At 49.4% G+C, this 15,600-nt stretch overlaps 1 protein-coding gene and 1 long non-coding RNA gene across 12 annotated transcripts in view; one reads left to right on the top strand and one right to left on the bottom strand.

The window, feature by feature from the left end:
• KDM2B (lysine (K)-specific demethylase 2B) overlaps positions 1-15,600 on the top strand; it is a 95,049-nt gene that overhangs the window by 37,307 nt on the left and 42,142 nt on the right. For all 11 annotated transcript variants that reach the window (XM_014547050.1, XM_014547042.1, XM_014547041.1 and 8 more), the window contains 3 exons: positions 4,942-5,068; positions 7,873-8,348; positions 14,384-14,470. In XM_014547050.1, coding sequence (XP_014402536.1) covers positions 4,942-5,068; positions 7,873-8,348; positions 14,384-14,470 — 690 coding nt within the window. The remainder of the gene's footprint in view (positions 1-4,941; positions 5,069-7,872; positions 8,349-14,383; positions 14,471-15,600) is intronic.
• LOC102253020 lies at positions 169-2,743 on the bottom strand. Its single transcript, XR_314128.2, has 3 exons — positions 2,504-2,743; positions 1,962-2,063; positions 169-1,567 (listed from the first exon to the last, which is right to left on the bottom strand). It is a non-coding gene; the product is annotated as an uncharacterized LOC102253020 (long non-coding RNA).

Below are 15,600 nucleotides of genomic sequence, written 5' to 3'. Positions count from 1 at the left end.
GGGACCTGGCGTGTGCTCTCTGCTTCTCTCCATGAGTGTCCCCAGAAAAGCACTGGCTACTTGGAACTTGCCGCCCTCTTTCCTATGATGGAACTTGACCAAGTGTCCCCAAGCATTTGAGACAGGTCCGAGGGTGGGAAACTGGGGCAAAAAGGGCTCATTCTTCTTCTTTTTTTAATTATAGTTATTCAGCTATTTCTGTTCTTTATCGAGAGAATTCACATTTAAACTTCACCATTTAAAATGCACAGTTCAGTGGCATTTCGCACATTCATAAGGTTATGCAGCCATCACTTCCGTCTGTCTAGTTCCAGGACATTCATCACCCCCAAAAGAAGCCCAGTCCCCATTAGCAGTTACTCCCTGTTCCCCCTCCCCCAGCCTCTGACAATCACTAATCTGCTTTCTGTCTCTGTGGATTCGCCTGTTCTGGATGTTTCGTATAAATGGAATCATAATGAGGTGGCCTTTTGCATCTGTCTTCTCTCACTCAGTGTGATGACTTTAAGCTTCACCTCTGTTGTGTCAGTGCTTTATTCCTTTTCATGGTTGAGTAATACTCCACTGGATGGACGGACCATATATACCATATCTTCCCGGCTTTGCCACAGAGATGACTTTTTTTGCCCCAAAGATGGATTGCTATGCTTGGAACCTAAAGAAAAATGTTATAGAGGCAGGAGCTCTGGGCCCAGGATCCACTTCTTTCTCAGTCTTGCTTTCTGGCCTCGATCTGCATGGAATCACATAGATGGGTGGAAGTTTTAGCCACTATATGTGCATCTGACCTTTTTAGCAGCCCTGACATTGAGGGACCCCATGCAGAGGTTTCTTAGGGGCCACTTTAGACACCGTAGTGACCAGGTGCACAAAAAAGAGAGGACGCATCTTCAGACAGTAGGTTTGCTGCCTGGGAGGCCCAGATCTGCACAGACTGGGTCTCATTCTGTGGACGTTCGTGCCTTTCTTCTCTGCTGCCCGCCCAACATCCCTTTCCTGGTCTGGGGGTGGCCAGCCCAGCGCTGGGCTGGAGGTTGTCATTCTGTGGTAAGGGCTCCATTTGGGTGCGAGTGGTCATCTCAGAATCTGGACCACGTGCTGTCTGGGGCTCTGGCCGACTGTTCTTTGACTGGTCCTGAGGAATGGGCCAGCTTGTTTGTGAGCAGACTAGGAAGTGTGGGATAGAAAGGGAAAAATCTAGAATGAGAAGTCGGGCTCATGAGTTTCCAGGCTTAGATTTTTAAAAGCTTCAGCCAGTGAATTTGGGCCTCGTCATTCCGTGAGGAGCCCAGGTCCCCATCCCACTCAGCAGGAGGTTGGGGGTGGGGGGAAGGTAATGGAGCTGAACACTCAGTGCCCGTGGAATATCACACCCACATCCAGATGAGCGTGGCAGGGTCCCCTCCCCCAAGGCCCACTGTCCCTGTCATGTGAGCGGATACTCATCTGGCTTCCCCCGAGCAGGTTGATGGGCAGCGGGGCTGGTGGGCAAGCCGTTCAACCTGCTTTGATTTCTGGTCCTCGGTGAGGGCTTGTCGACGAGGTCCAATTGTTCATGTCTTAGGAGCTAAGGGAGACAAAGGATGCTGGGGAGAGAGCACTGGATGCCAGAAAAAGTGCCACGGCTCCTTGTCAGCTCGCTACAGCTTAATTCTTTCCGTCACTGCGAGCTGCTGAAGAAGGATGTGGCCATTTAAAAATAGTTTTCCAGGAGTCCTGAAACATGGCTTTGCTTGGAAGCCAAATACTGGGGGCGGGACAGAGGACATGGTCCGTCTCTGAGCCTCATGGTGTGAGTTTGTCTTAGAAAAAGAATTTGCCTTCTGTGGCCCAAGGTGGGGGACACCGCGCCCCCCCCCCCCATCCAGACCAGGGGAACCTCATGATTCTCCTAGGTCTGGGAAGCCATGTCTTGGTCTCACAGTTTAAATTTTTCTGCGCCGGGTGATAGGTGACTTTACCTGCTGCCCCGAAGACAAGCACAAACAGGTGTTCTGGGACTGGTGGGTTTCCATTTCCTGCCCCTCAGTCCCCTTTGGAGATTAAATCTTTCCCCTCTTGTTCTAAAAATATGCAGAGGGGTGGAAGGACAACAGCAAAGAATGGGCAGGTTGCATGCTTGTTATTTGAAGATAACGTCTCAACAACGATCACTATGTATTTTTAACTCCAAGTAGGGATGGTCCCGACGATCATTAAACTGCCATCTCTCCTTTATTTACCTTTTTTTTTTTTCCTTTTCCCTAATGGTTCTAGTGAAAGCAGCCTTCTCAGGAAAGGTAATGCCCGCATGCCCCATTTCCTCTCAGCCAGTGAATCTATTTGGAAATTGCAAATAATTTACCCTTCCTCTCACCTTTCTCCTACCATTGGATTTTTTTTCCCCCATTGCCTTTTTTTTTTTTTCCAGGAGAAAAACAAAATTTTTAAGATACTTCCACCCACCCTCATATTTTAGCTTTTCAAATCCTGAGGCCTGGGAGTTCTCGATGCCCCGAAATACCTGTGGTTCTGTCCTCCTGCGGTCACTCTGCTGTAAGAGGAAGGGCTAAGGCCAGGTGCCACTCCAGTGGGCCTTTGGGACCTCAGACTGGCCCCTGGAGGCCCGCTGACACCTGGATGACCCCGCAGGTAGGGAGCACGCGATGTTCCCTGAACCACCGCCTTGCCTTTTGGTGAACAACTCAATTTGATGAGGCTCCGATTTTTGTCAACAATTAATGTTGAGCAATCGTGTGTTTAATGTTCCCAGGCATGTGGCTGAAACCTTTTGAAGGCGAAGGGTGGAAGGCGACAACCCGTTTGTAAGTCAATTCTTTGCCAATTTTGTTTCCTGCGGTGCTCTCTTGGAAAAAAAAAAAAGAAAAGCAAAAAAAAATGAAAAGAATTTTAATTCCTTCATCAGCATTTGTTTTCACCCAGCTGGTTTCTCTTGGGCTCAGCAACAGTGAGGGGAGACTTACCTTCCTCTGCTGAAATGCAGCCAAAAAAATCCCTCCCCTCTAATCTACAAAGATTCTCGGGTGCCATGGTGCCCATCAGTGCAGAATGGCTCGGATGAGCTCCCCTAATTTGAAAAGTCAGAAGCCACTTGGGAGGTTTACTGATGGAGTCTAAAATCAGGAGATGTGAGTGAGGGTCTGAGAAGAGGAGGGCCTGTGTGTCCTCTGCTCTAGGTATGGGCGATTTGTTTCCAAATCGGTTGGCCTTTGTTCTGGAGTAGGGGTGGGGCTGAGACGCCCAAACCCTTCTTCCCAGGAGGTCAGGGTCTGCCTCACCTGGAAGGGCCTCTCTCCTTTTTAAACTCCAGAGGGAACTTATCTGGTGACTGAAAGAAGGTCATTAGTGGCATACTATTCCAGCAAGAAAACTGGCCCCTGGGGAAAGTCGCTGGAGCCAAGGAAACCGCTAGATGATGTTCCCAACGCCATGCACCCCCCACCCCAGGAGCTCAAAAGCATGCGGCAGCCAGAATCTCATTCCAAAGCATACCATCCACCAGAGGCAGGGAGGTCAAATGGACCCAATACACAGATGGGAGAGGCGAGGCTCCAAATATGGGAAAAGGGCCTTGCATCTGGAAACTGAATCAGCAGGGCCTGGATGGGGAACTGAGAGCTGGGACTCTCAGGAAGGGTGAGGTTGGGACCCTTTCCAGTGGGCACGGTGAGAGAGGCAGGAAAATAGTATTTAAGGGCACGTGGTGGACCTGGGCCTGCTTGTCTTTGTTTTCGTCTCACATGTAGGATGTTGCCTGTTGATTGTCAGCAGGGAAAATTGGGAGAGTGTATTAACATCCAGCTCCCTGAGTAGAAGAGGTGGAGAGGGGTTCCCAGCCCCTGCAGAGGTCCCTTGAGGCAGACACACCCTTGGTGAGAGGGCAGGCAAGCAGGAGTGAGTGTAGACGTGCAGTGTCTCTATACGGCCTTGCGGGGGAAGAGCAGCCAGAGATGGGAGAGGGACCACCCTCCCACTCTGTCAGTCCTCCCTTGCCCGCTCAGGATGCAGTTTCCGGAAGGTTCATCTGTGCCAGGGCCGTCAGTGGTATTGCTTGCTTCCCATCTTTCGCTGCCATCTCACCCATATAGACCCTGCGTGCTACCTGCCACCCATCGGCATTCCCCTGGGTTCCAGGCCTTTTCATAGTTCTGATACACAAAGCTGTCAGCACCTATCCTTCGTCCCCTATAAGAAACAGCCAAGAAGGGATCTCTTGTCTGAACTCCTGCTCCAGACCTGGGGTGTGTCCCTTGGTGTGAGAGTTACACCAGGAACTTGTGTCCAAGGGAGTCGCCTGGGAATGCAGGCTGGGCAGTGCCAGGTGGTGGTGGAGAAGGAGCTGGAGGTGGACCCCTCTTAGGCCCCGCCCCCAGGGGTGGAGAGGCCACACCCCTCCATCCTCATTGGTCCGCCTGGTGTGGCCTTTCCCTCAGAGTGCAGGAGATGCTTGATAGCCTGTCTGCACATGGACTTGGGTAAGGTTCTGGGATTGATTTCTGTTTTTCAGGGGAGGGTGGGATAGCAGAGTCTGTGCAAGAATTTTTAAGAACGACAGGAGCCCGTTTCTGTTGTAGCCGGAATCAGGCAGTGGCTCGCATTCGTGGGTGCCCGCACCCCCCTCAGCAGGTCAGGGGACAATTCTGTTTCTCGAAGCACAAAGCCGACCCCATCCGGTGGCGCGCAGCTCAAGGAACCTTGAAAGGCGCTCGCCTAGGCCTTTTCCTCCCCTCTCATTCGTGCATGCTACTGGTATTCTTCCTCCATCCAGCGCCTCCCCCTTGCCCTGCAGCCCCTCCCCACTTTTCCCTCACACCATTTGTGCTCTTGCTAAGATGATGAAAATAACTCCCACCCCCAGGAGCCCTCACCCCCTCAATTCTCTCCCTCCTTTGCCCTTTGCCCTCCATAAACTGACCTCCACCTTTGGGTCTTTGTTTTCAGGTGCAGCCCAAATTCCGTTACCCCTTCTACTATGAGATGTGCTGGTATGTCTTGGAGAGATACGTGTACTGTGTGACCCAGAGGTCCTACCTCACTCAGGAATACCAGAGAGAATCAATGCTGATTGGTGAGTGGACAGCGGGGTCACCCACCTTGACCGCTCAGCTGGGGCAGAAAGCATTTTTTCCAGTGGGGCCCTTGAGAGTCTTTGGGTTCCGGGAAATCTCTTGAGCCAGAGTGTCAGGCGGATTCCTAGAGACACCTTAGCTGGGAAGCCACCCTTGTCAGATTCCCACTTGGAATGCAGAGTCCAAGAAAACGAAATCATGACCCCAACCGAATCATGATGGCCTCCAGGTCGTGCTGGTGACTATGCAGATGTGGGAGGGGCCAGTCCTGGGCGTGATTGCGGAAGCAAGATCCCCACGGAACAAAGCATCCCGGTTCTTTTTATTCCTCAGTAGCTACCAATGACCTTCCCCCTCCCTGTGCCCTGGGGTTTTTGTCCATATAAGAGCAGGCCCACGAGATGCAGCCAGTCCCTCAAATCCCAGGCCAGCTTTGAGCCAGCAGAGGGGTGACCAGGACTGGAAACACAAGCCTGACAGGGCAGTGGGTGGCTCTCAGCAGCAGCTGCTATAGCGCCCTGCCCTGCTGCCCTTACTTAAAGGTACCTCCCCCCACCCCCCCACCCCAGAATGCTCAGTCCTTGCGTCCTGACTCACAGACGCCTGCCCCAAAGCTGCGTCCAGCTCTGACAGCTCCACTTCTCCTCCTCGGCCTCTGAGCTGTCACTGCTGCAGTTTTACTGGATGCGGATCCGCTGTGCCTCAATTATTGCATCTTTCTCAACACAAGATAGAAAAATGCAATAGGGCCGCATGATTACTGCTGTTATCTCCAGGATTTTGAGATTCTTTTTTCTCTATCGTTAAACCTCCTTCCTTCCCTTGACTCCCATCCTTAGTGCCTTTAGGGGTTGGTTTCAGGTGGGCATAGGGTCAGGAACATGTTTCTGCCGGGGTTTTATTGGGAAGTGCTCATTTGCCTCCTGAAAATTCAGTTTTGTCGGGGGTGGTGGTGGTCTGTTTTGAGTTACATTCCTGTCAGATGATACGATATTCAGGTGTGAAAAATGCCGAGACCCTGCAACCCGCTCTTCTGAAGTCGCCAGCCCGGTAGGAGATGGAAATGATTTTGAAATAGCGTGAGAGCTGCTGTGACTGTAGTCATGCCACACTCCTGCGGGGACCGGAGGCTTGATTTTGTGGCAGCCCCAGGCCAGGAAATGAGTCCCTTCTCTCATTGGGTATTTAGGGTTGGAGAAGAACATTCCAGATTCCAAGAGGCAATCTTTTTTTTTTGTTTTGTTACTCAAAAAAGCTTCATTTTAAAATTTATTTAGCTTTCTGACTCTGTGCTTGCGAGAGGCAATCTTTTATATATATATTTTATTGATTTTAGAAGGGGGAGAGAGAGAAACATCAATGATGAGAGAGAATCATGGATCGGCTGTCTCCTGCACGCCCTCTACTGGGGATCCAGCCCACAACCTGGGCATGTGCCCTTAACCGGGAATCAAACCCTGACCTCCTGTTTCATAGGTCGACACTCAACCACTGAGCCATGCCGCTCTACCACTGAGCCATGCCGGCTAGGCCTGAGAGGCAATCTTGAGTCAGAGTTTGGGTCATCGGTGCCTACTTTTTTCTTAAATTTTCTTGCCACTGTTTCCCCCACCTCTCTAGTCCTTTTACCAAGGAGAAGGGGGGATGTTAGGGAGACACACCTCATTGATCAAATGCTAGCTGTGTGCCAGGAACCGTGCTCTGCTCTGTGAGGCCTTATTTAATCCTCACAACAGACCTTCAGAGGAAGTCGTCTTTGATTGATATATATATTTATTTCAGAGAGAGGAAGGGAGAGGGAGAGAGAGAATCATCAATGAGCCCAGCCAGTGTTGGCTCAGTGGTTGAGCATCAACCTATGAACCAGGAGGTCACGGTTCGATTTCTGCTCAGGGCATATGCCTGCGTTGCGTGCTCGATCCCCAGTGTGGGGCATGCAGGAGACAGTCAATCAACGATTCTCTCTCATTATTGATGCTTTTATCTTTCTCTCCCTCTCCCTTCCTTTCTGAAATCAATAAAGATAAATTTTTAAAAGAAGAAAAAAAGAAACATCAATGATGAGAGAAAATTATCAAAATGCACGCCCCCTACTGGAGATCGGACCCACCACCCCACCAGGGCTTATGCCCTGACTGGGAATCAAACTGACCGCCTGGTTCATAGGTCAATATTCAACCACTGGCTGGGCTGCCTTATATTTTTAAAGAGCATAATGGGGATATAATTCACATTCCATACAACTCACCTATTTATTGTGTTCACTTTAATGGTTTGTAGTTGTGCAGCCATCACCACAGTGAATTTTTAGAACATTCATCACCCCAGAGAGAAACCAGCAGTCTCTGGGTTTTTCCGCTGTCTGGACATTCCAATTTAGAACATTCATCACCCCAGAGAGAAACCAGCAGTCGCTAATCTGCTTTCTGTCTCTGGGTTTTTCCGCTGTCTGGACATTCCAGTGAGTGGAATCAGACATCATATATGCTCTTTTGTGTTATTTTTATATGTTGAAAATATAAAGTGCCAGGTGTGTTTAGAGAGGTGAAGCATCTTGTGTGGGTACACATGGCTGGAGGAAGCTGAGCTGGGATTTGAACCTGTGTCTGACTGACCCCAACCTTTCTAGAAGTGAGAGAGGCATAGACCGTTAGAACTATTCAAAGAAGCTCAATCTCCAGTGTTAAGGGGCGCGGGGGGTGGGGGGGAGGCAAGTGAATGGAGGTCACATGACTTTCAGCAGGGAGTTTAGGGTGCTCATCTCAGTCTTCTTTTGTGATCCCTTCACCCCCACCCCCTGTAGATACCCCAAGAAAGCCCAGTATAGACGGCTTCTCATCTGATTCCTGGCTGGACATGGAGGAGGAGTCTTGTGAGCAGCAGCCCCAGGAGGAGGAGAAGGAGGAGGAGGAGGAAGAAGAGGGTGCAGATAAGGTGCCCAAGCCACCTGCCGATGGCCCTGCCTCACCCACCAGCATCCCCTCTGAGGACCAGGAGCCCCCCGGGAAGAAGCCCAAAGCACCTGCCCTGCGGTTCCTCAAAAGGACTTTGTCTAATGAGTCAGAGGAAAGCGTCAAGTCCACGACGATGCCCATAGACGACCCTAAGACGCCCACTGGCTCTCCCACCGCCGAGGTCCCTGCCAAATGGACCCACCTCACCGAGTTTGAACTGAAGGGCCTGAAAGCTCTGGTGGAGAAACTTGAATCCCTCCCAGAAAACAAGAAGTGTGTCCCCGAGGGCATCGAGGACCCCCAGGCGCTCCTGGAGGGTGTGAAGGTGGGCAGGGAGCCGCGTCTGGGGCTGTACAGCTGAGGGCTTGGGAGGGTCTGTTCAAAGCATAGTTTCTCCAGGGCAGCTCAGCACAGGGTGGCTTGGAGCAGACCTTCCTTGGGACACATCCATGCACAGAGAGGGGCCTCTGGTCCAGGTCAGCTCATCCAGGGTGTCCGAGTGGAGGCCCCCCTGGGGACTCTGGTGGAAGACGGCTTTGTGGTTGACAATGAGTTCTTTCTCGCACCTGTTGGAATTTGAGGATTTGCCAACAGTAGTCGCTATGGGAGCATCACAGGTGCTGCCGTGGGTTTTGGGGACGGACTCCGCCATCCTGGTCGGGGAGACTTGTGTTCTGGGTTGGCTTCCTCTGGAACATGTGTCCATTTCACGTGAGCCGGTTGTACACCCTGGTGAGCCTCAAGGTGGCCAGCTAAAGTGGGCCACCTGGCCGCCTGGGGTCCAGAGTTCTCCACGTAGTAGAGCCTAATTATTGGTCCAACTTTCATTGAGCACCAGCTGTGCTATCCATTGGGGAACAGAAAGCAGAGGGTCGTAGTCACTGCCCTCGGGAAGTTCACTGTTTAGCAGCGAAGCAGGCAGGTGAAGAAATCAGGAGACAGAGAATGAAGTGCCATTGAGCATGCCGTGTGTACCCTGAGCATGGGAGCTGGCCAGGGCTCTGGGATAGTTATGCAGAGGGCATTTGAGCTGGGCTTTGAGGCGGCATAGGAGTCCTCCAGATGGGGAGGCCTGCAAGAGGCAGAGGGCTAGTGAACAGGTGTTTAAGAAAAAGGAAATACACCAGGCAGCCTTGTCCTGTTGTCAGTCATCATAATCCTAACATTTGTGGAAAGCTTACTACTTGCCAGGTACCAGGGCTAGGCAAGTGGTAGTTACCCTTATTATCTGCCCTTACAGGATGAGGAAATAGTTTCAGAAACGTTAAGGGACGTGCGTGAGGTGACAGAGCAGGGGTGAGGACGCAGGAATGCCTCCAGAACTCCTGTGTGGATACGCTCCAGGAGCTCCCTCCTGTCAGCATGGCTAAGGCTTTTCGGAGTGAAGCTTCAGAGGCATCTGAGCTTCCTTCTCCAATGTCTGATTCCCAAGAAAATCCAGCTGCCTGCTGGGGTTTGAAACGGAATTTAAGTCTCTTTTTTTGAGGTGTGCAAACTCTACCCAGGGTTTGTTAATTAGTTCAATTATTCGTTTAGGAAACATTGTGTGTGAGGCCTTGGGATATAGAAATACTAGAGGCCTGACGCACGAAATTCGTGCACGGGGCTCGGCCCTCGCAGCCGAGGCTTTGTCCAGAAGGTCGTCGGAAGGTCCTCCGGTCTAATTAGCATATTACGCTTTTATTATTATAGATTAAGACTGTCCTCCCCTTGGTGCTCTGTGACCAGGGGTCTAGCAGAAGTGAGACCCGGGGCCCACATCAGGTAGTCTGACAGATACCACCAGCAGAGGGAGCCAGTATACGAAGTCACTAATCCAGGTACATTTCACTTTGATAGAGCAGGTACATCTTCTACAGGTGTTGTGAAATTAAAGTTTTATAATTTTTGGCTTTAAAAATCTTAAACTCTATGGTGAGTATTTCTGTAAAGCAAATCTTTACTCGCTAATGGTTTTTTTCATTGACTCTTGACTTTTTTAGAGGTTGCTGGCCTCTCTTGAGATTTTTAGGAAAATCTACTTATACACACAAAATTGTGCATGCAATGTCAGGGAGTCGTGGACACCTGAGCCTGTTCCCGGACCCCAGGTTAAGAATCCCTCACCTTGTGGCAGGAGTTTTGTATATTGGGTTCCCCAGAGGAAGCCTGAGAATTCTGTCTTGTGGCTACGTTATTCTTCTGAGGTCCTGTAAAGTGAGAATAAGGTATTTTCATCAGTAATTCAATCATTAATAGTATTAGGCTCCGAAAACATTGTAATTGTTAAAAACACATTCATTTCAAGAGGAAGTGCTGTGGAGAGCCTTTTTCCTTTAAAAGTATCTTGTGTGTCTGACCTGTTTATGTGCAGGGTTCCTGATTCCTGGTTGATTAGATTTCTTTCTGGGAGTGGGACTCGGCCCCTCCTCTCTCTCACCTACATCCACCTGATAGACCTCGGAAGGCCTGGATTCAGCCTCAGTGGTGTTTGGCCTGCATGGTAGTAAACATTTTTTTTATAATTAGTTGCCAACATTTCACATACAATGTCCTGGCTACCCTGGCGGCAAGCAGAGGGGAGTGAGTGGCAGCTGACTTCACACACCGCAGTCCCCACCACTCCCTACCGCCTCCCCGAGTGTGTATTTTCCACTAGGCCGGCATATCTCTTTTTCATATAATCTACCCACTTAGCTCATTTGTTGAACTGGACAGTCTTTAGAGATATTTATGGTCCTGAGCCTCGTCTGAGGAGGCCCTTGTTAGGCTAAGGAGTTTGTAAACTGGGTGGACAGGCCTCCTAGAGCCCCAGGAGCATTGAAGCTTCTGCGAGCATCTCTCAATGCTGTGTGGCCAGGAGCCTGAATGGGTGAAGTGGACCCGTGCTGTCCTCCGGAATTGGGGACTTCCTGTCTGTCTGGCCAGGCCACCAGTCCCTCACGGTCTCTGGCGACCCAGGAAAGATTTTTGAAGCCAAAACACCTTCCAAGAACCCATTTATTATAGGCTCGCAATGTTTCAAACTGTGGAGCTTCTACTGGTCTTTCAATTCCTTCAGTCTTCTGATGGCTGACTTTACTGTGACGGCAGAAGTGGTGTTGTAGGTCCAGGCACCACCAGCGACGGTTTTCATGCAGGAACCACAGTGCCAGATCCCCACGGCTCGCCTCTTCATCTTGGTTTTTCTCTGGCGACCCAGGAAAGATTTTTGAAGCCAAAACTAACCTTCCAAGTTAGAGTGTTGTCACAGTGGGTGAGCAACTTCTTCCTGGCTGCACACTCAGGGCTCCCCCAGTCCTCTCTTCCCAGATGTTGGGGGCTCTTTTGCACTAAGAAATAAAACACAGCTCAGGAATGTGGGTCCAAGGCAGAATCCTTAGCTCATGCCCCTGCTGCCACTACCAGTGAGTGAGTCCTGTTTCTGACCCCTGGTGTTCGTCCTTGGTGCTTGCCCAGGTGTGACCTTTGGCTTGTGTTACAAAAAGGCCAGGTCTTCTCGTCCTGAGCCTCGTCTGAGGAGGCCCTTGTTAGGCTAAGGAGTTTGTAAACTGGGTGGACAGGCCTCCTAGAGCCCCAGGAGCATTGAAGCTTCTGCGAGCATCTCTCAATGCTGTGTGGCCAGGAGCCTGAATGGGTGAAGTGGACCCGTGCTGTCCTCCGGAATTGGGGACTTCCTGTCTGTCTGGCCAGGCCACCAGTCCCTCACGGTCTCTGGCGACCCAGGAAAGATTTTTGAAGCCAAAACTAACCTTCCAAGTTAGAGTGTTGTCACAGTGGGTGAGCAACTTCTTCCTGGCTGCACACTCAGGGCTCCCCCAGTCCTCTCTTCCCAGATGTTGGGGGCTCTTTTGCACTAAGAAATAAAACACAGCTCAGGAATGTGGGTCCAAGGCAGAATCCTTAGCTCATGCCCCTGCTGCCACTACCAGTGAGTGAGTCCTGTTTCTGACCCCTGGTGTTCGTCCTTGGTGCTTGCCCAGGTGTGACCTTTGGCTTGTGTTACAAAAAGGCCAGGTCTTCTCTCCTTCTCTCCGTTTCCCCAGGACCTCCGACTGCTGCTCACCAAGGCTCACAGTAACCAGAGCCCCTGGGATTGGACACAGTCCCCGAAATAAGTCAGTCTCCAGATGGCTAGGTTTTGACTCTTATCAACCACCCATTTTTCCCTTTCATTTTTTTAAAAATTTATCTTCATTGTTGAAAGTATTACAGATGTCCCCTTTCCTCCCCAGATTGACCCCTTCTAGCCCACACTCCCCCCACCCCAGGCCTTCACCACATTATTGTCTGTGTCCATGGGCTATGCATATATGCATATAGGGTTTTTTTTGGTTAATCTCATCCCACCTGTTTTTTTTTTGTTTTTTTTATTTAGACATTTAAGGAACTTGATCAGAGACTTCTGGTGAATTGTGGGTTGGAGGTTGAGAGAACAAGGAAGGGACATGGTGGCTCCTTCAACGTTCGTTTTCTCTGGCTGGTGATGAAGGGTGTTGTGGAGGGAACACTGAATTGAGAGTCAGGTTTTACCTGTGTGATTTGGGCTTCCCTTTGAACTCCTCTGAGCTTGATTTTTCTCATTTATATAATGGAACTAAACCTCTTACATTGTCTGCTGTCCAAATGCCCAAAAGGCCAAATGAGGACAGGCATTTGAAATCATTGGATAAACTATAAAACTAAACAAGGTAAAATGTAGGTCTGTGTTGAACAAAGAGGCTGATGGGAACTGGGGAATGACCAGTGACCTGTTATAGGAAAGAATGGTTTGCGCATTTTTGTGGAGTAGACATTTGGTGCTAACGTATGCACATTAGTTGATTTTGTTTGGCTGGGGGTCAGATGGGGCTCCCTGATGATGTGCCGTCTATGACAGAATCAAGAAAACCACCTGGCTCAGTACCGTGATCCTTCCAGAATGGAACTAAAGGAGACAGGCTCTTGAGAGGCACAGTTCCTCATCCACACTGTGGAGGTGGTGATAAATCCATCTCACAGGGTGGCCAAGAAGATCGGATGAGAGAGTGGATCTGAAGTAGTTGTTACGGTGCCCGGCATAGAGAAAGTACTCAGTACATCTTACTCTCATGCATTCGTGCGGTGCCTGCCCTCCTGCTGTTTACATGGGCACCCCTCACCCAGCTAGTCCCACCTGTCCCGAGTGATGGACAGAGATGAGGAGGGGACAGGTGTTGTAAGTACTAAAGGATAGGACGTCTTCGGTGCATTTGAAAACAATAATTAAAAATGGAAACAGATGAAAAGTTGGTTGGCTTAATATTATCATGAGGACGTTGGCAATTCTAAACAATGTCCTCCCCTCGGTACACATAGTTCCCACTGTCCTCCCAACCATTGGTAGCCTTTCTCGGTGCCCCATGTGAAGTACCCACCAGAGTTGAATCATGTCCATATTCTTGGTTCTTTCTGTTGTATTTCGTTTTTTAAAAAATATGTTATTGATTTCAGAGAGGAAGGAAGAAGGGAGAGAGAGGTACAAATATCCATGCTGAGAGAGAATCACTAATAGGCTGCCTCCTGCACACCCCATACTGGGGATCGAGCCCACAACCCGGGCAATGTACTCTGACTGTGAATCGAACCTCCTGATTCATAGGTTGATGCTCAACCACTGAGCAACACAGTCAGGCTGTATTTCTTTTTAAATACGTACATGGTAGAAAACTTGGGGATCCTACACATTCTATTTTACCTTATTGTAACTGTTACTGTCTACTTGGCATTTTAAAAATTATTTCCTATCAATAGACTTTGTTTTAGACTTACAGAAACATTCAGCAGGTAGTACAGTTTCCATATACTCTGCACAGACCCAGTTTCTACTATTGTTAACATCTTACAGTACATTTGTTACAGCTAATGAGCCAGTGTTGACACATGGTTATAACTGAAGTCTGTAATTTGTTCACATCGCCTCAGTTTTTACCTCTGGCCTTTACCGGTTCCGGGATCCCACCCATATTACGTTTCCTCTTGGCTGTGACAGTTCTCAGATTTCCCCTGTTTTTATAGGCTGCGACAGATTTGAGGCGTACTGGTCAGGCATTTCGTAGAATGTCCCTCTTTGGGAATTTGTGGCTTTGTTTATTTCTTTTCAGTTATTTACTGGAAGCTTACTATAGGTTAGTCATTGTGTGTGGTTTTGGGGAGATAACAGTGAGCCAAGACATTTACAAGCAACATTTACACGTTAGTGACATGGACTCAGTTTCTTCTGAGTGTGTGGGTGGCGGGTGGGTGGTGGACTTTGTGGAGAGCTCTCCGGGTGTTTCTAACTGGCTTAGCTGTGGCCTCCAGCCCTCTTCAGAGGTCCTCCCCGCTACCCTGGGCTAATATGGCTCCTTTGTTTGGCCACAGAATGTCCTGAAGGAGCACGCTGACGATGACCCCAGTCTGGCCATCACTGGGGTCCCCGTAGTCACCTGGCCAAAGAAGACTCCAAAGGTAAGACGCAGGTTGCCCGACGCTGGGGGACCGTTTCCACGGCCTTTCACATCTGTATGGTGAATGTTGACATTTTCAGGAGGGATTCCTGGGAGAGGGCACTCCAGTTAAGATGGTTTTAGTGGTTTGTTCATTGCAAGTGTTTGGTTTTCGAAAGGGATCGTTTTCCCTAGCGTGGGAATTGCAGGCAGTGCCTCCTGGTGGTCACTCAGGAAACTGGGGGGAAGTGATGTCTCACCTTTCCCTGCGGTGAATTTTCTTCTCCTTCCCTTTTTCCTTTCTCTCCCGACCTCTGCTTTTTTCCTTCCAGCGGCTTCGTGCACTGTTTTCTTTTCTTTTGAACGTGAATTTTTTCTCTTTATGAAATTGGTGGATGCTTACCGTAAAAAAAGTCTAATCAAACAGGAAAGGATAAAGACACTGGGAAGAGCTCTAGCTGGTTTGGCTCAGTGGATTGAGCATCCGTCCATGGACTAAAGAGTCATGGGTTTGATTCCGTTTGCAGGCTTGATCCTTGGCCAGCCCTGGTAGGGGCGAGTGCAGGAGGCAACCAATCGATGTGTCTTTCTCTCATATCGATGTTTCTCTCTGTCTTTCCCTCTCTCTCCCACTCTCTCTGAAAGATCAATAGAAAAATATCCTTGGGTGAGAATTAACAAAAATAGAAAAAAAGACACTGGGAAGAATACTAGAGACATCTCTAGAACTTATGGGGAGCAGGTTGCTCTGCCTAGTCCTCTACCTCCCTTATCTTCTTTTTTTTTAATTGTATTTTTTCTTTTCGATTTTTTTCTTTTTTCTTTTATTTTTTTCTTTTATTTTTATTTTCTCCCTTTTCTTATTTAGACCCCACCTCAAAGTCCACCATGAGAAAACCACCAGTCAGGTTTGGGTGTGTCTCCTGATGGCTGTGTTAGGCTGCGATTCGTGTGTGTCAACCCATCCATCTACCATCAGTCTGTCTGCACTCAGCTCCGCTACTTTCTTAAGCAAGTTGTATATGCTCCCAGATCCTTACCTTCCTCATTTGTAAACAGGGGTTACACCATATATTCTTTGAATGGTTGTGGTGAGGACTAAATGAGATAATGCACACAAAGTCTTTAGGACAAGGACCGACCGATGGTTAA

Source organism: Myotis brandtii, unplaced genomic scaffold, assembly GCF_000412655.1.
Source record: "Myotis brandtii unplaced genomic scaffold, ASM41265v1 scaffold463, whole genome shotgun sequence".
NCBI lineage: Eukaryota > Metazoa > Chordata > Mammalia > Chiroptera > Vespertilionidae > Myotis > Myotis brandtii.
This window is presented reverse-complemented; position numbering and strand designations above follow the sequence as displayed.